Here is a 20,473-nt window from a genome sequence, read left to right on the forward strand (position 1 = left end):
CACCGATAATGAAAGAGGACGGATTGGGAGGGAAAGGGGACAGGGAGAGACACGTGGGCCCTGTGTGCATCAGCTCAGGGAGCGCTGGCACTGGGTAAGGGGAGGCCTGGCAAAGGAGCATGTGACAGCCGGGTCCCCGCTGGTTGCCTTCTCATTCACGAGCAGCACTGCCATAGGGAAGGTACTCAGGATGCCCATCTCTCAGACGTTCTGAGAATGAACGAGGACCTGAGGCTCAGAAATACCACGCCAGAAGTCTAAAAACTGGTGGCCCTAAATAACCACTAATTTTCCCTCCAACTCTACTGACAGAATACGAGGGTTTTTTCCTGAACAAGTTATCCCTGAATGTGGCATATCAAAATATGAGAAGCAGCGCCAACAAACCTGTCTTATCTCTAATGGCAGAGAGTGTACAGCTGGGGGCAAGCAAAAGATGCTAAGACCAGAGGCTACAGCCTCTCAGCGTCCGCGTGACCTTGGGAGGTGACTCCTTTTTGCAGCCGCAGGTTCTTCATGTCTTGGGTGGGTGAGCGAAGGTGACCTTCTGGGCAAATGTGTCTAACCAAGCGTCCGACACAGAGCAGGCACTCCATGAATGGAACAAAGACAGAAACGGAGTGGACTCTCAGGGGCCTGGCCAGGAGCCACACGGGCCGGTGATTCCCAGGTCACACCTGGAATGCCAGACTATCTGGAGGCACATCCATGCCAATCCGAAATGCCAGGCCCATGGTACTGGAGGGTTGTCAGCTGATGCAAGGCCAGGAGAGAAACAGGATTCTGTTTTCTGCACGGACACCATACAGGTGGAAGCCCTTCAGCAAAGCCTACTGGACAAAGCCAGTCCATTACACGAGGCCGCCCAGCACAGGGAGGCAGAAGGGGACAAGCCGGTCAAGGCTGCCCACATCCATCTGACAGCTTACTCCCCCAGCAGCCAGGGGGCAGACAACACTCCCCCCATCCTAGGGAGAAAGCCATGCACAAGACAGCTGCCATACAGTGGAGGCCCTCACACAGAATCCACAGCTACTGCAGGGAAAACCCAGCCCTGGGTCGAGGGGTCACTGGGCCTCAGCCAAAAAGAGGCACTGGAAGCAGGAAGACAGGCAAAATCCTCTCCAGAACTATGGATTCTGTATACAAAACCAGGGCCAAGGGCATGGTGCTGCGTCCCATCGGAGAAGTGTGGGGAACACACCTAAGAGAGACCCTGGAGGAGGCAGCAGGGCACACCTGTTTCCTTCCCTCGCACTTCCCCACAGTGAGTCACTTCCGATTTGCGATAAGAAAAGAGGATGATCAGTATCCTGTTGTCCTGGAAGTGCACTAAGCCAGCAGGTGTCCTGTAGGCCACTAACAAGTCATTAACACCAGGCTTAACCTTGTCCTCCAATGGGGGGCAGCAAAGAAAACATCATGACATGCAACGGAGTTTCATTTAAAAGGCAGACTGCAATTTATATTCACGGAACAGCAAGCCGGAGAGAAAGTGTTATCACTGTGTTTACCTTCAGTCTGATAGAAAGACGTCATCTGTCAGAGCTTCCTGGGCCAAAGCCATCGCATGATGCTCCTACACAGACACTCTGTGACAGATACTCTGCCCACATTTTTATCGCTAAGAAAATGGATATGTGGCATCTTCACTTTACAGCAAAAGAAACTCGGGCTCAGGGAAATGAATCCCTAGGTCTTACGAACGAGTGCGTGATTCTCTCTTCTTAAGGAAAGCGTGGACATGGCCAGTGCAGTGTGGTTAAGGGTCCCTACAAGAGCTGTGGGAATGAAAGTGACAGCTCAAACAGAGGGAGTGGATCCAAGAGGGAACGGAAGACCCCCCAAGAGGGCACAGCATGAACAGACTTAATCCTGCAGGATGGTACCACGGCCCCAAGAGATGCCAAGGACTTACCTGCTCCGGGGGTACTTGTACGCAGCGGGGAATCACCACCTAAAGGGAGAATAGACAAGATAAGCAGATGAGCTCTCAAGAAAAAATGCTCAAGAAAGGCTCCCAGACCTCTGACCACGATCACAGTAGTAAACTTTCAGAACCTCAAGACAGACAAGAACTCAAGTTAACAGAGTCCGGATTTTTGCTGACTTTTGTATAGTCTAGGTCCTTTCAGAGAATTTCATGAGAACCATGGAGCCTTCGCCCAAGCACAACCCCATCACTCACAGATGCAGAAAGTCCTCTTCAGTTTCAAAGCCCCGGTGGACTCCCAGGCCAGGGATGTCTTGGTGAGTCTGCCAGGCCCCTCCTCGCCACATAGTGAGGGGAGCGGGGCCAGGGGAAAGAGGTGGAGGACTCTGCCTGGGGTCTTCAGGCTGCCCCTATGCCTCACAACCATACCCAGAGCTTACATTCTCCACAGAATGGACTGCCTTTTCTAGAACTATTTCCACAAGTGGAACTGAAAGCAGAGTCTAAATGTGGCAACGTCAGGGCGGTTATCTCGTTCGAGGCTCAGTGCCAGGTGCAGGAGACGGTGGAAAGGAGCTCCCTTGACTCTACCATGGTCCTCTGAAGAAGCAAGAGCACATTAGGAAAGACTCACATACCAACATGATGAGACCACAGCTATAACTGAGTCACAAGAGACATGGTACAGGCACCCAGGACAACTGACGAGACGAGATAAAGATGCCGGCTTTGGAATCTGTCTTTGATGGGACCTCTGCTCCACCATTTACTAGCCACAGAACTGGGCTTTAATCACTCTGGGCCTCAGTTTCCCCATCTGAGAACTGGATGTAATGAGAATGTACGGTGCTCAGAACGGGCTGGCACAGGGCAGGCTCTCCATACTCAGGGAACACAATGCTCTCCCTGAGCTGAAAGGGCTGTGGGTGGGCGAGGGGATCACACTTGCTTGGTGCAGTTCTAGAAGGCCAGGATCACGGCACCTGCAAGCAGGATTCAGCTCCCCATGAGCTGCCTCCTGGCTTTCCCCGCTCTGGAACCCTTAGACCCCCATCCTCAAAGAGTTTTATGAAAATGTGCCAAGGAAGGAGAAATCCCAGTGATCTGACTAATTGTCCTTGTGGCCTGGCGTGGGCAGCAGTGTGACCTTGGTTCTTACCACTGGGACTATTTATAACTCTCTTGCTTATCTTAGTGAGTTCCTCAAGAAACGTGACACACAGTCATTCATCTGTCTGGGACATATTATTACTCCGCCAGGATTCTGACTCATGATCTCGTCTGGGGCAGGGGGCCTCTCTCCTGGCCCTCTATCTTCTCACCCTGCCCAACCTAGCTGCCCCCTTCCACACACATAGCAGCCCCTCTCTCTGTCCAGAATGGCTGACTTAATGGTTGGCTTCCCCCTACACTGAGACTTCCTATAAAGCAGAAAAGCATCATTTTCATTTGTGTGTCCTCAGCTCCACATATACATATTAAAGTCTGATGAATGGATGAGGAAATGTGAGAAAATAAACGTAAAGCCAAAAAAAAAAAACAAAATAAAAAAATGGCTTTGGAATACAGTAAGTTACAGACCGATGCTTACAGGACAGTGATGGCAGTCAGACAAGGAAACCCCATGGTCAATGGAGCACTGTGATTCATTTCATCCTCGTACAGTCTCCACTCAGCACACACGGGTCCTGGTGCTTCAGTAAGTGTTTGACATACTGGAGACAAATGTGCAAGCAATTGGAGTTCCCGCCTTTGAAAAATCATTTTCTGCTCTCCGTGCAACGGAACATTATTCATCATTAAAAAGTAATGAGCTAACAAGCCACAAAGAGACGTGGAGGAATATTAAGTGCCTATTACTAAGGGAAAGAAGCCAATCAGAAAAGGCTATGAACTGTAGGATTCAAACTCTGACATTCTGGAAAAGGCAAGCTATGGAGATAGTGAAAAGATCTGTGATTGCCAAGAGTTGAGGGCGGGATGAAGAGATGGAGCACAGAGGAGTTTTAGGGCAGTGAAACTACTCTGTACATTACTCTAACAGTGGATACATGTCATTATACATGTGTCGAAATCCACAGAATGCACAACACCAAGAGTGAATCCTATGGTAAACTATGGACTTCGGTTAATAAAAACGTATCCAAATTGGCTCATCAAGCATAACAAATGTACCACAGTAATGCAAGATGTTTATAATAGAGGAAATTATGAGGGGCGGGGGGAGCTCCCTGTACTATCTGTTCAATTGTTCAATAAACCTAAAACTATCCTAAAAAATAAAGTCTATGAATCATTTGTTTATTTCACTCTCTGGAAGCATGTTTGTTGAGAACAAAAGCACAAGCCCTCCCTACATCAGAAGCTTGAGTTTTAAAGACAGCGGCAACCACGTATTCAGTCCAGAATGTGCCAGGTGTGTCCTGTGCCTCCCACTTGCCCCTGCGTCCAGATGGGGTGCAATGACACTGCCCACCTGCCCTGGCCCCAGGACGTCCTCCAGAAAACAAGAGAGCCCTGTGCCCTGGGGCTCCCCAAGCCCCCCATCCCCCGTCCATCACAACAATGCCAAGCTGTGGCCAACACCACTAAAAGGCTCTGCATGCCAACCTTGTCTGACTCCATCATTTGTTCAGCCCATTTTTCCTGAGCGCCTCCTCTCGCTGCACCTCACGGTGATACATTGTTAAACAAAGCGAACAAGTCCTCAGGGAGGGGACAGTTACTAACACAAATGGCACAGACTGTACTGTTCATCAGAAAGTGAGCAGGGGTTGGAGGTGGGAAGTGAGCAGGCTCCCAGGTGAGTTGTCAAATGACAAGCAGCAACTCTGCGCTTGTATGGCTGCATTCCTGCCAGAAAAAAATCCTCTGGTGGAGAGAACCGATTATAACCCCTAGTGTCCATTTTTACGAGCACCTTTATGAAATGCAGACAGTAAATGTCTGAGGCAAGACCTCGAGAGAGAATGAATTTGCAAATGAACATGCACAAGAAGCGCCAAGTCAGAGAAAAGGGTATGGTCGGGAGGAAGCCACTTGTGGGTAAAGAGAAAACTCATATTGACATCAACAACTGCAAATGCCTCATGTAGTAAAGACCACCATCAAGTGGAGAACATGTTCTCACGCGAACCAGCCTGCCCCGTATTAGGGATCTGAGCACCCGTGCAATAGGCCCCTGCTTGCATGTCCTGGAGATCTGGGTGTTTGCCCGGCTCTTCAGCCTGACCCTCGAGGCAGAGGTGCATGGTTTCTCTGGATGTTCTGCACCCAAGCAATGTGCCCACAGAGCCACAGGCTCCTCACGGGCAGCTGCACCTGCCCCTCCGACCTGCAGGCCCACCCTCCTCCCGCTCAGGATGGAGAGAGCAGGTAACCACACTGAGGGCCACCATCCAGGGTTCAGGTCAGGGCAGTAACGGTGGAGCATGCTTGCCTGCTTTCTCTCTTCATCTCCAGTGCCACCTCTGATCATATACCTCCCAGTGCCGTCTGGTTCTGCTATTTTCATTTGACAAAAGGAAATGCTGTGGTCCTGGATCATTTCCAGGTTGCCTTGGCCTTCCTCGGCATGAAGCAGCATCCAGGTTCTTCAGATGCTAATTCCATCTCACTGAGGGAGCTGAAAAGCCAGCGGGCAGCCACCACAGGATTCAAGATTGTAGGAGGGTCCCGATGCCGCTACATTCCTCAGGACTGCCCTATAAATGGATGCAAACACCCCACACACCCCTGAGCTCTACCTCATGGCCCGTGAGTGCCCAGCCAGCGTGATAGAGGGGGATGTGGCAGCGCCCTGGGGGTCTGGGCGGGGTCCTCCCTCATGGAGCAACTCCCCTGCTCTGTAAAGTGGGCTGAGCAAGCCACAGCAGGAAGAGAACAGGGCATGTGCCTGCACCAGGGCCCACTCACAGCGAGGCCCACGGCTGCGTCACCATGCCTGTTCCAGTCCCAGCAGGGCCAGGCTGCATCTGCAGGTCCTTCTCACTGCCCTCACCACTGCCCGGAAAGCCAGTGAGTGTCACATCTATGCCTGGACACTGAGGCCCAAAGAGGCCCAGCCACATGGGCAGACCCCCATGGGGAGAAGAAACAGCTGCTGGGCCCAAACGCCACCTTCCTCTCCTGACACGAACGGCTCCCCTTTTTCACCAGATGGAGCGCCCGGGAGACGAGGTGATGAGAGGTGATAACAGGGGATGGGGTAGGGAGGTGCCCACTTGTGACTAAGAAAACCCCAGAGGGCCCCAAGAGGTCTGCTCCAGAAGCACTTTATGGCCTTGTCACACTCGATGTGGGGCCGAGTCATCCGTTACCAAGGACGACCACAAACAAACACGCTGTGCCCAGCTGCACCTGGCTGCGTGATGCCTGAAGCCCACAAGCCAGCCGGTGGACAGGGGACCAGAACAGAGGCAGGACAGAGGAGGCCTCGCATCGAGGAGTGCCCGTGCCCCCAGGAATGGGAGTGTGGATGAGTGAGTGTGTGCAAGTGTGAGTGTAGAGGAGTGTAAGTATGTGGGGGGCATGTTTGTGTGCCTCCATGTGACTACGTGTCTATGTGACAATATGTGTTAGTGTGCAAGAGTTTGAGTGTATATCTCTATGTGACTGTGAGCATACACGCGTGTGTGCTTGTGCATGTGTGCCCATGTGAACACATAACAAAAGCCCAGCCCTACAGCTTCACTTCACCAGGGGCAATGGTGCTTTAGCCGACAAGCATCTCCCGTCCTGGAAGGCTCTTTCACCCGCGGTGGAGACCCGAGGGGCTGACACGCCCAGGCTGACCGCAGTTCCAAGGTAAGCCTCTTTCTCAGGAAGAGTGAGACGGTCTCCTATAGCCTAGACGGAAGTCCTGGAGAGAGGTCACCGCTCAGTTCTCCACACTTGTCACAGAGAGTGTCTTCTTTCTATCAGCACCATGAAACGATGAACTCAGCTTTTATTGTCGTCATTTCTTATTAAACTTTGCTTTGGATAAAGCCATATAAAGGGTGACATTTTCCCACTAGTTTCTTTAAAAATGCATGTGTACAACTGACACACTGCAGATTACTGTGTGTGCAGAGTGAAGGTAAATGAGAGTTCAGCCTTTTCTGAAGCATCAAGAATGTCAGTTGTGCTGGGTCACATGAATGAGACCACAGACCCCACAGAGATCGGACCCTCAAGCACGTGGCACGCGTGCACACGTTCAGCCGCCCCATTGAAGGCCGGCAGCTGGTCTCTCCTTTGCCATTTTTCCTACATGTTTCCCAGGTAATTTGGCCCACAAATGAAGTCTCCCCAGTTTGGTATCGAGCCAGCAGGAGCAAGTATTCAAGATTTTGGAAGGGTAGATGAGTTCAACAGCACCAGCCAACAGTTATTAAAATGCAGTAAAGAACCGCTCACATGTGCCATAAATAAATCAAGACTCCATCACAGTATGTGCAAAGCCAGCAACGGGAGAGACGAAAGGGCGGGCCAGCCACTGGGCCTCGCAGACGGGAAAGGAGGCAATTTGCTGAGTCAGGCCCAAGAAAAAGGCATCACCTTACGCATAGGTTCTAGCATTCAATAACATCTCTTTAGCACAATAATTTGAATACTAACATAAGCTGTGCAAAATGTGGAGTGAAGTTTACCTTTGCTTTATCTTTACAAAGGTGATATTCGATGAAGGGAATTCATAATGAGACCAGGATGGCACCCCTTTCCTTCCCAAATCCTAACAATAGTCACAGGCCACCTTCTCCCTCTCCTGCTCTGAACCAGGTGCTGGGAGACGGACACAGACGTGACATGTCCACTGGCCACAGGGGCTTCACAGCATGGGGGGGGGGGGGCGACACTGCTCATCTCCCCACAGAGCAGCAGTCCTGAGATGGGGGCTTTCCTAATGGGGCAGAATCTTTATTACTGTTTTTATCTTTTATTATCTTATAGCTTTCACTCCTTGTGTTGTACGTTACTGATCAGGAAACCAGCAAGATGTTTTTAAGCATCCATTACATAAGTGAGGAAAAAAAGGTTCAACTATTTTTACTTCCATTATTACCATTTATCATAAATAGGGGGCAGAATAATGAAAAGAGGGAAGCCCCCCTCCCCACCGGCGCTGACATTCTGAGAGGGGGCACATCCGCTTGGGTACCAACTGTCTTAGTGTGGGCTGCCATAACAAATACCACAGAGTGGGCAGCATAAACAGCAGAGATTTGTTTTCTCCCAGTTCTGGAGGCTGGAAGTCCGAGGTCAAGGTATCACAGGGCTGGCTGCTCCTGAGGCCTCTCTCTATGGCGTGTAGACAGCTATCTTCTCCCTGTGTCCTCGTATGGTCCTCCCTCTGTGTCTTCATCTCCTCTTCGTATAAGGACACCAGTCAGACTGGATCAGGACCCACCCTAACGGCCTCATTTTAACTTAATCACCTCTTTGAAAAGCCTATCTCCAAATACGGTCCCATTCCAAGGTCCTGGGCTTTAGGAATCCAACCACTGCATTTGGAGGCGGAGGGCACATCCCGCCCACAGCACCCACCATCAAAGGTCTGAGAGCGCAGTGGAGGACCAAAGTCAACACAGGACCTGTTACTCCACTGGGAGCAGGGTCCTCCAGGCAGGGCCCAGGAGGGCTGTGACATGGGCAGGTAGCCTGGTTCCTCATTCAAGGCTACCTGGAAATGCTCCTCTGAGGTTGGGGAGCTCCGGGGAGAGGCTGACTTTCAACACAAACCTGCAAACAGCGCCAGAGTCTACGCAAAGAGTGGCTGCATGAAACGCTGACACTGTAGAGTGTATTAACTTATTTGCCTCCTTCAAGCACTTTCCTTAACCGTGCTTCTGAGTTCCTCTGTCAGGCGTGACCCTGGAATCCCTAATTAGGTTCACATTCCTCACAGACTCTGTTCTCCCACTGAGCGTTAAAGCCCAATTTAGCCTGTCTAATCCCCATGAGAAAACACGCCACCCTACAGACGCAATCACGCCTCTTGGCCAGCCAGCCTCACACGGGGGAGCACAAGAGAGAGAGGAAGTCACTGGAGTCACTCGTTACATTTCTCCTGAAAGTTAACAAGCAGCTCGTGGAGACCACTTGGTGCAGTTGTTTTTAAAAAGTTAGAAAGACAAGCCGCAGGCCTTCCCAGCTCTCAGCCTCAGCTCTGCTCAGCTCTCAGGGTCACACTGCTCTCCCCATGCAGCTCTGAGATGCACACGATTTTCAGAGAACACAGTCACGCGCCTGTCCCAGACGAGTGAGCCGAGCCCGCTATGCGCTCCCGTTGGAGCCACTTCGTCACACACTTACTCACGTCGTGTGACTGCTCAAAAGCCACCTCCTTCACCCAAGTGAGGCACAAGGCCCATCTGGTCAGGGCCACGTCTTCCCTGGGTTCAGGCAAACAACCGTCACCACTCACAGGAAATATCATAAAATTAAAACAATAAAATACTGCTCTGCATTCATCTCGTTACCACTATTTGTCCCAGATCAGAAATCTCATGTGAGTCCATTGCTGGAAAAATGTCCCAAGAATTCTTCTCAAGGGGGCCGGGAAGGACACTTTTCAGAACCACCTGCACCCACGAGAGGATGCGTGCTCAGCGACTGACTCAAGATCCTGTGCCTGAGTCCGTCTTACAAGATTAGGCTGGATAGGGAGGCCTGGCGTCTCACTGATGCCCTCACTTTATAGCTGAGGAAGCTGAGCTTTTCAGAGGTAAAATGGTCCAGGACCCCTGCTAATTAGACCAGACCAGAATCGGGGCCTATAGACGTCTCGGCACAGGCACTTACCAGATCCCTGTGTCTTATCTTTTTGAAAAGAGAGAAAGATGACATAGAATAATTGATAAGATGCAAATGGCTTGCTAAAGAACCAGAAGCACAACTCATAAATCCAACTTAACTGAAGAAAGATAGGACATAATAATACGTTTAAGAAGACTTTTGAAAATCTTTCTTGTTTTTTTGGTCATTTAAAATACCAAGGGTCAAGATTTAACTGCATCAAATTACTGGATCCATTTCCACGAGAAAAATCCAGGTCTCAAAATCAGTCATTACTCTCCAGCTACGTCATGCGCAGCCTAGAAGTGCGTCACAAGTGATTGGGCATTAATAATAATGAAAGTACTGATGCTGGTGAATAATTCATGTCTTAATTAGCAGGAAGAGACTGACCATGACCTCTCCAATAATCCCTGTGCTATTTCCAATGCTTCCCTGGAAAGGAGGAGCACAGTAGGTGTGTCTTCAAAAACGGGAGGCTCACGAGGCTCTTTAGAAGATGACTTTGCCGCGACCCCATCAAGAGGGAACAGAATAGGGGGCAGGGAGGGGAATGAGAGCTACGTGCCAGGAGATTCACAGAACCTGGGCACAGCAGACGAGCACCATCCTTCACTGTGTCCCAAGGGGGGAGGGCAGCTCTACAGTGGCATTTTGTAAAGCACACAGTGGCAAGACACCACGAGCTGATGGAGAAGGCACTCTCAATGCCAGTGGTGGACCAAGGAGCACCAAGCCCCCACCTCCTGTCCCCCCACCAAGCCCTACCCTCTCCCCACCAAGCCCCCTCCTCCTGTCCCCCCACCAAGCCCCTTCTCTCTCTCCCCCACCAAGTCCCCCTCCTCCTCCCACCAGACTCCACCGTCCTCTCCCCATCAAACTCCCCCCCCACCCCCGACCAAGCCCCTTCCTCCTCTTACACTTTACACAGACAACAATGTGGGAAGGACATCTCTGCAGACCAGGAGACGCGGAGTAAGAAGGGTCTCCCTCAGACTTTACCCCTCAACCAGACCAGGCTCAACAGGAGCAGCTCTGTGGCCAGGTGAACAGAGCCAGGACAAATGGGACAATGAGCTGTGCCAATGAAGCGTGCACTTTTGTTTCTCTTTATGAGCGGGGTTAGATATGATGTGAGCCCCTCATGACTTTTTTAACACTTCCCTCTGGTTACAAAGAGAAAGAAAAGGCACAAACATAAACAACAGGTATTTAAGGACAAAAATGGTACATTCCACAAGGAGGATACTGAGAGAATTTCCCCAAAATCATTTTGTTGAAAGTGTCTAAAAAGAGTACAATGAATACTTTGGTTTCCACCAACTCTCCTTTGATTCAGGGAAGGGCTGACAAGGGAAGGAAATGAGAAATTTTAATAGTGCACAACTTATCATCAAATCTTAAAAATTTTTTAATTTAGCATTAGGCTGCATATGGTCAGCTAGCTCACTCCAACTGTCCACACAAACATAGCCACTAAACTCACACCGGTTCACCCTGAATGAAGCTGAACTTCCATCCACGTTTACAAACTCCTGCTGACAGCGTCACTCTCCACCCAGAATCCACGACTGAAAGCCTGAGCAGTGCCTGCAGCCCCCTCCCCATCCACCAGGACGCAGGTCCAGCGGGTCCACCTTAAAATGCCCACGAGCTCCTTCCCGCTGTCCTGTCCCCCACGGGAATGAGGTCCCCACGCTCGCTGGGCAGCACGAAGCTTTCCAAGGGGCCTCGAGGCCAGTCAACTCCCCGCAAAATGCTTTTTCAAAGTAAAGAAGTCTGTGAAAGGACAAAAATGTTTTAGATAGACTCCAGAATCAGAATTTCTGACTTCATAGCCAGTTTTAGTCATTCAGACACTCTGTCCTCCCCCACCCTCCAGAAAAGCAGCAGTTATGAATTTATTATCATAAAGATGGTCCGAGCAGGGGCAGGGGAGGCTAAGAGGCTGGATTCTCGTGCACAGAAGGGACCCCTGCCGGGTCAGGAAAGTTCCCGGGGGAATGAGGAGTGAATGGCGCGGAGAGACACACGGTGCCTGAGAAGGCCAGAGTCAAAAACGCCTAGAAACACACAAAAAAGAACTGTGTGGGGGCTCCTGGGAGGCGGGGAAAGGGCACCCATGAGCTATTTCTGTGCCTGAAGGCAAAGGGGAGGCAGGCACTTCCTGAATTCCTGCTCAAAATAAATAGCTTTACAAGAGAAAAAACAAAGCACAAGGTAAACTGGAGTTTAATTTTACAAACTAAAATTTGGAGGTGGGAACTCGAATGATTAGTTAACTGTTTTCATCCTGTGGCTAATAATGTAGCTGAAAGAAAGAGAAATAGGGTTTTCAATACCAAAAAATCTATGTTCCAGAAGCAGCCACCCAAAAATAAAACCAGCAACTAGATTAGAAATGTTCTTCTCCATGTACAACAAGAAATTTCAAATGAGAGGCACAAAGATGCCCACACAGACCCCATGAAACACTCCCAGATGCACACCAGTGGTCACCAGAAAGGTGGGTACGCCACATTCATGGTCCTGACCTCAGTGCTGGCCCTGTGTCCTCAAGGGGCTCTGACCAGTGGCATGGCTGTCCCCGGACACCTGTGCCCTGGCTGAGCTGCCACAAGGCACAGAGTGTCTGCAGGTACAGTGGGAACAGGCCCAAGGCCACCGCCCTGAGGACGAAGCCTACAGGGGTCCCCCAAGCCCACCTGCATGTCCTCCCTGACAGGGGAAGAAGGGGACAATGAAGTCAGTGTAGGGCTCTGATCACCACTCCCAGCCCGAATGCGGGGCCTGGAAGACGGATGGAATGGGCAGTAGGGAGGTGACCTCAGAGAACAAGACCCAGCTCAGAACCTTCTCTCACGGCCGGAATGTGGTCTCCTGGCCAAAGCTGGAGCACAACCCCCAAAAACCACCAGGAAAGTCCCTAAAACTTGCGTCCGCCAAGATCAGGCCGCTGGACGCCAGAGCAAACCGCATCAGCACGGAAGCAGGGCAAGGAGCGGACCGGTCTGGTGATGTTAAAGGAACACTGCTGCCATACCCGGAAAGCGTGCCAAGCCCCCAGGTGGGAACGAGGCACTTTCATTCCTATCTGGTGGAGAAAGAGCCCGAGGCCCAAGGTCATGCAGCTACCGCAGGGCAGCCAGAACTCATACCTCTGCTGTGCGTCCCAGGCTTTGGGGGCTGCTTCTGGCAGCTACGCATGGAAATTTCCACTTTCTACACCTGTTCTCCCAAAAAGAGGGCGGGAGCAAGGAAACAAATAATCACCTTTTATGGAGGTTCATGAACTGGCGAATCAGGTCATAACACTCAGAGAGAAGGAAAATGTTCACCAAGTGCTTTTTCTTGTTTTTGTTTATGCATGAGCAACATGTGCCCATGCAGCCTGGCCCCAGGGCAGCCCAACCTGGACGTCCCTCCCCCAGGCTGCATCGGACGCCCTCCACGGCCGGGCTCCTGCCCTGCTGGGCATGACAGGGCCAGTACAAACGGTCACACATTTGTGACTGTCATCCTGAGAGTGTCGTCTGTTTTGAACGGAGTGGCCTCATATTCCCAGGTGCCCTTATTGTGTTATGAAAGCCTGGCTCGTGAGGTCAGATGGCACCGTCCTCCTGCAGCCCTGCAGCCAGGTGCCCATGACTTGCCCCTCCGGGGCCTCAGCGAGCCCGCTTGCTTGAATTGTAGTTCCACCTCCTCCATGCTGTATTTCAGGCTCGGGAAAGACTCACACAGACTGCATTTGATCATCTCATGTGTAACCAAGTCCCCTTTGCACCAAGTGAGTCCAATAATAAACCAGAATTAATTTGCTAAAAATATTTCAAACCATTCCTGCGACCATTCCTCCCGTCCCCGAGTCCGGCTGATGTGGGGGACACAGGGCACTGGCTAACTGGTCATGCAGGCCTCACTCACGTGGTCTCTCTGGAAAGGACCATACAATGAACTGGCTGAATATGACTGTGCAGGAAGAGCTATTTTTGAAGGAAGCTTCCAGAATGTACACATTTAAATGACTGCAGCTCTTCAAAAGTCACCTTATGACACTATGCAAATATTCCAATAATTCTGTAATTAATTAAAACAAAACTGACAACACTAAAACTCTCTTGGAGCTGACTTCAGGTCTGAGTCAAGCCTTGAGGGAAGATGCCAGTCCTGAAGGCAGGAGCTGGCTCTGCACAGCATTCTGGTGCCAACGATTGTGGGATTTATCAAAAGTCAAGTCTTCCCCAAAAGCCTAGAGCCCACCACTAATGGAGTCGCAGAAACATGTGGTCTCAGCTCTGACGGCATTTGCAAAAGCAATTCTAACAAACTTGAGCAACACCCAGGCTCAGTCCCCTCCCCTCACAGGAGACATGGCTAGCCAAGAATTTGTGACAACCAGGCCTAGCGGCCCCCACAACACAGCGCATGGTGAGGGGATGGCTGCGGGAGGCCACTTCCTCAGGTTAGAACCGGTGCTGGAGGGAGAAGCATCCGGCTCCGAAGTAGGCTCCAAGGGCACTTCAAACGTCCCCATCTAAACAGCAAAGTGCACTTGGCCTTGCGGCGGGCCAGGCTCTCCGGCTGCCCTCCCCGCCTCCAGCCGGCTGGACGAGCCCGCTAACAGGTGAGCAGCCGTTCGGCCGAACAGTGCGGTGGGGAAGGGCAGCCTCCTGTGAGACATGTGTGGCGGTCTGCTTATCAGCCACAGCACAACATGCAATGAAAAGCGGCGATTTAGAGAAAACAAGACAGATTTTTAATTAAATGACATTTAAAATAAATGTGTTATTTCAAAAGAAGATCATAATTCCCTTCTGGGCTTTTTTCAGACAGAGCTAGTAAACCCTACGTAACCATAGCTAAAACCCAGGCTGCACTAAAGAGCAAATGATGAAGTCAGAATGACACAACTACACAAGCCACACGGTCCTGTCACCCTCCATAGGCCACCACCAGCTTCAGAAGCCTCTCTTTCCTCCAGTGTAAAACGGTGACACAGTGGCTGCTCGCCTGTGCAGCGCTTAGCAGGTCCCTGTGGGACCCCCCAGAGACAGTGTGCAGAATGGTGCCCATGGAAGGAGATGCCAGAACTGCTGCCGGCAGAGGCATTCAGTGGACAAGCTCCTCCAGTTAACAGTGGCTCCATCCTGCTGGCCACCTTCAAGTCCAAGACAGCTCCAAGACCCCGCAGTCAATGCTCCTGTTGGGGGCCCAGATTATTTTGGGTTTAAAAACATTAATTCCTGTACAAAGGAAACTGCCCTGCTTGTATAAAGTAGCACACCCTTTCCTGACACAGATACACGTGGACTTTAAGAGAAAACCCAGAGCCCGTGCCGTGGCTTCTGTCAGCAGGAAGCCACATGGGGGGCCATTTCCCAGATGCTGAGCCTCAGAATAACAGTTCCTGGTAGGAAAACAGCCACAGCCACGAACGTACCTCAAGTAAGGTTAAGGTGACTTTTCTCATTGGAGTGACTCAAAAAAAGACTGGTGAGGACAGCCTACTAGGAAAAGGATCTTATGGAAAAGGAAAGAAAAGCGCCCTTTGGAAGAACAAAATTAAAACATGCTTAACGCCTCTTCTGACTCCAGCGACAACTCACAGAAGTTAAACACAAGACATGGAAGCAACCCCAAGATGTCCTTCAGTAGGTGGATGGATAAAAAAAACTGTGGACATCCAGACAACGGAATATTACACAGCAATAAAAAGAAATGAGCTCTCAGCCCATGAAAAGACATAGTGGAACCTTAAATGCATAATACTAAGTGAAAGAAGACAATCTGAAAAGGCTGCATACTGTGTGATTCCAACTCTATGACCTTCTAGAAAAGCCAAACTATGTAGACAGTAAAAAGATTAGTAGTTTCCAGGGGTTGGGGGTGTGATGGATGAATCCGTGAAGCACAGAGGTTTTCAGGGCGGTGAACTGCGTGAAACTATAACGGATAGTGGATACACATCATTATACATTTGTCCAAACCCATAGAACGCACAACACCAAGAGTGAACCCTAATGTAAACTATGGACTTCAGTTAATAACAATGTATCCAAACTGGCTCGTCGATTGTAACGTGCACATGCTGACGGTGGGAGAGGCTCTATGTAAGAGTGAATTCTCTGTATTTTCCCCCCGATTTTGCTGTGAACCTAAAACTACTCTAAAAAACACCTATTAATTTTAAAAAACAAACAAAAATCAGCTGTCCAATATTAAAACACACACACGTCTGTCAAACACAGGTGGATCAATGGAATTCTCTAGCCCAAAACGGACCCGTGGTCAGGGAACTACTTTGGGGCATCAGCTCAGTGCCTGGCCTAGAGGGAAATCAGGAAATGTTTGTTGAACTGGCCAGTTTAAAAATTAACTGCCTCCTGCCTTAGTGCAAGGAGTGGGGAGGAAGGGGGAGGGAGGAATGTGTAAACATTCACAGAGACCAGGAGAGAGGCCAGGGCGCAGCGTCTGCAGCTCGGGCTGGGGTAGGACATGGCACTGGGGCCCGGCCCTGTCCACCAGGCGGGCACTGTGGCCCCCTCAAGTCTCAGCCGTCACCTTAAGACGGGGTCAAGAACAGGATTACCTCCGAGGGAGGCTGTGATAATTAAACGATAGAACAGCAAGGCACTCAGCAGGCTATTGATAATCCCTCAGTAATTTGGCTGATTTCTGTTACTTCCGAGCACATATAAACCAGCTGCTGGGCTAGATATTTAGATCTGTGATCTCACATCACCCCAAAACCACCCTGTCAGACAGCAATTGCCTTCCAGGTTTCAGATGAGGTTACCACGCTGCTGGAAGCCACAGGACGCATACGTGGGAGCTGAGGAGTGATGAACACACAGACCCTTGCAAGTTCTGTGCTCACGGGGCTAGCTGCTTTCTATGGAAAACTTCTCAGTCCTGCCCTTTTACTAACAAATTCAGGTCATTTGTTCTCCGTGAACAAATGGGACCAAGGGGTCCCAATGAATAAAGGCCACCACCGACATCCCATGGGGACATGAAGGTGGTCCCCTCCATCTTGAATACTGTGGCACTGAGCACAACCAGATGCATTCCTTGGCCACATGCTCACAGTGCCCAAGCCTGTTAACGGCACAGAGCGGGCATAGGGCGGGCAGCCCGGACCCAGAGCTGTAGGAAGGCCGGGCGCTTCCCTAGCAGATCAAGGCTGGCTGGTGGGCTTCTGGGAGGCTCCTTCCACATCCCCACGTAGTGACGTCTGCCTCCTACGCTCTCTCTTCAGGAAGAGGAGCAGCATGTCTATCAGAAAGAGCTCTGCTTCTAGTGGGAGGTGGAGGTGACAGCTCCCAGCTTAGGCAACGTGACAGCCACAACGAGGACAAAGGGAGAAGAGGCCCCTGCAGGAGCCAGAGGCTGGGCAGAGCCTGGGAGTCCTCTCCTGTGCTGAAAGCTGGCTCCCATTTCACCAAGGTGGGCAGCACCCAAGGTCCAAGTCTTTATCTCCAACGATCAAAGTGTGTCGAGTAAAAGAAGAGAGCTGGCCCTTGACAGCAAGCTATGCAGGCCAAGGAAAGAACAAAAGAGTCCCACAACACCTTCTGAGCCAGATGGCAGGTGGCTCAGGCCAGGCTGGTGCGGGGACCCTCCAGGAGGTGGTGCTCCACACCACCGTGTGCACGTTCCAGCTCCACCAACTCACTGTTTGGTCCATATGTGGGGTCCTTCCATTTGCCAAAAATCATCTGGAGGTCTATATACCTTCTGATGAGCCAAGACAATACTTAGCAGCCTGAACTGGACGTGCCTCTACCTGTGGGCAGGTATTGGGATGGGCAGACATGCAGGGACCAATGCCTGGGGCCTCGAGCAGCAAGGAGGTGATTCCCATTTTCATGGTGCTCCTGCCCACTGGCCCAAGCTGAACAGAACCCTGCCTTCGTCTCACTTCAGGGGCACCACCAGGGACCCTATCCCCCCGTGTCTCCTCACCATCATCTGCCTTCTTAAAACCAGTTTATTTCTCCTACTTCCTTTCTTCTCTTGCCAATGAGTCAACCAGAGGCCAGGAAAAAGCCAAGTCACGATGCCCAAACAGCTCAAAGGGCTCCACTGAACAAGCACAGCCTCCAAGGGAGCAAAATATTTAGAATCCCAAACTTTCCAGTAATTATACATAAATTATTTGACTTCCCCAAAGCCTAATAATTAACATTACCAAAATTAACAGCGAAGAGCAAGCCATTTCCAGCTGGATCGTAGAAGTATTATTCATCCATTTTATACACGAAGAAACTGAGGCTAAGGATAACTGGAGCTGCTCCTGCAGACAAGAAGCTCCCGCTGGGACTAAAGCCCAGGTCTCTGCCTCAGTGTGCCCTCTGACCCACAGCCTTACGTGAGGGGACACACTGCCTGATGGCCAGGAAGAGAGTGACCTCGGTCCATCAGGGCCTCTAGCAACCCAGCTCATGACTAGGTTTCCCTGCCTCAGCCCCCGGCTCAGCCCCAATGGCTCTCTCCATATCATCCACCCTATAGAGGGGACATCCTAGGCCTGATTGGGACTCTGTGATGGTGGCCCGGCACACCAGGGCAATGACAATGACAATGGGTTTCACCCCACACTAACACAATAACATGCTCTGGGGCACGTGCTGCACCCTCGGCTGCCGTCACTCCTTGGGTGTTCCCACCTTCATACATAGGTACATGGGCTCCCATCACAGAGGGGACCCTCGGCACATACCATCCCCGAGTCAGTAAGTGGCCAGACAGGGTCGCACGTTAGGCCAAAGCCTGTGTCCTCAGCCAAAGCTTCACTGTCTCCCAGGAAATCAGGGCACGCCTGCATTTAGGGAGCCCGCATGGTTACATAACACATGCGGTAACCAAGGACCCAAATTGTCAAGGAGAACCACATCCCAGCTCCTGGGACACTGAGCCACCCCCTGCTCATCTCCAGGGTCAGCTGAGAACTTAGGGCCCTCGTATCCACAACAGCCTTGGAATAAGAAGGGGCTTTGTTATTGCCGGTGGCACTCTCTCTTGGCATTCAAAGCTGCATCAGTGAAAAAAATGAATATGGATACATTTCCCCCGACCACGATCTAACAAAAGTAAAAGCTCATCTACCTCTCAGCAAACTGCCAATTACTGCAGTTAGAAATGCCATAATCAGTGATAGCTAAGACTTTTGGAATGTTCTTTCAACCAAAGAATTGAATTCCCTAAGTAGTTGGCACTGGGCCCCCTGAAGAAATGGTGCCCACAGCAGCTGCAGGTCAGGAATAGCCACTGTCACAGGCGGAGGTGCATACTCACACACACTCCCACAACACACACCCAGACATACACAAACATATTCATACACACTCACGTGCACACACATGCACACACGTGGAGGAATGACACAGGACAGGCAGTGCCTCTGGGCATGGCTCTCCCCATCTGTCCCACTGTGGTGACGAGACAGAAGCTACGCAGGACGAGGCTCACTATAACCGAGACCCTTGGAGGTGGAGGACACCTAAATCCTCATGAGGGGGATGGGGAAAAACCCTCTGTGAAATCAGGAACATTCTCCCAGGTGGTATTTTCCCCACTCTCCACTGCATACGGGCATCTCTGCTCCGCACACTCATTTCCATCAACAGTACCTGGGACACGCGAGAGAAGAGGATACATGTGGGCAAAGCAGACCTAAAATAAACCAGGCTGGGAAATCAGCCGCTCCATGAGTGTGAGGGCGGGACTCCGGGCCCTGCAGGAAAGGGGAAGCCTTCTCCAGAGTGAGACCGAGAGTGACAGCAGAAGTGCCCCAAAACCCCACCATGGGCAGGCGTCTTTCCTGATCCGGCTCAAAACACATATCGTGTGACTTCTCGGAAGAGGCAGAGGAGGGGGTCTGGAGAGGACAGGATGGGTTGCAGGCCTGAGTAACAGTGTTGCACAGAGCTCTGTAGTAGCCTCTCTACTTCTGCATGTGTCCCAAATTCTCCATCATGAAAAGTTTAAAAAGAAATGTCATTTAATCTCTCTCTTAAAAAAAAAAATAGGGCTGGACTCGCCTGTAGTTCTTCCAAGTGTGTGTGTGCATGTCTGTGTGTATACACGTGTGAGTGTATGTACCTGTATGTGCGTGCATGTGGGAGTGTGCATTGTGTGCATGTGCACGTGTGTATACATTTGTGTGCATGCATGTTGTGTGTATGAGTGTGAAGTGTGTGCATGTGTGTGTGTGCATGCACACACACGTGCAGTGGGGAGTGAAGGACACCAGAGCCCCAGTCCTCCCAGGTAGACACACCAACGAGAAGCCAGCTCACAGCATGAAGCCCTCTTCCAGCCCGCTCCTTCCAATCAGAGCCCAAAGGCACCTCGGAAATTCTCAGGAACTAGTGACCCCCGAGGTCCACAGCAGCAACAAATCCCAAGACTCTCTAAAATCCCATCTCCCTGGAGCTCCGGCCACGGGGGCGGCCAGCAGGACATCTGCTGGGCTCCCACAAAGACGGGGCCAGCCACTCCACAGGGCTGATATGTGTGCTCTGGCTCCACTTCCGACCAACATCACGCCTGAAAAATGTGAGACGTGCAGACACAGTGATCCAGGTGGAAAACCAGGGCCCCATCCTTTCGATGCCTCAGCTTCCCATATGCCATTTCTAGGCCTCCTCGATTTGCCCCAATCAAAGTCCCAAACCCAAACAAGCACCCCGGGCCTCCAGTGCTTCGTGGGGCCACTCAGCAAATTAACCCCTCCAGGGGATGTTCAAATGCCAGACA

The 20,473-nt window shown here is 51.0% G+C and overlaps 1 protein-coding gene across 23 annotated transcripts in view; it reads right to left on the reverse strand.

Annotated features, from left to right (window-relative positions):
- The window catches only part of TNS3 (tensin 3), a 260,591-nt gene that overhangs the window by 173,458 nt on the left and 66,660 nt on the right, over positions 1–20,473 (reverse strand). For 22 of the 23 annotated variants that reach the window (XM_023639034.2, XM_023639038.2, XM_023639036.2 and 19 more), the window contains one exon: positions 1,919–1,957. Coding sequence is in view for 1 of the 23 variants with exons in the window: in XM_023639033.2 (XP_023494801.1) it covers positions 1,919–1,957 (39 nt within the window). In the remaining 22 variants the exon portion in view is untranslated. Of the gene's footprint in view, positions 1–1,918; positions 1,958–12,870; positions 12,915–20,473 lie in introns of those variants that run through there. The other variant, XM_070264405.1, reaches the window with a different exon arrangement.

Source organism: Equus caballus, chromosome 4, assembly GCF_041296265.1.
Source record: "Equus caballus isolate H_3958 breed thoroughbred chromosome 4, TB-T2T, whole genome shotgun sequence".
NCBI lineage: Eukaryota > Metazoa > Chordata > Mammalia > Perissodactyla > Equidae > Equus > Equus caballus.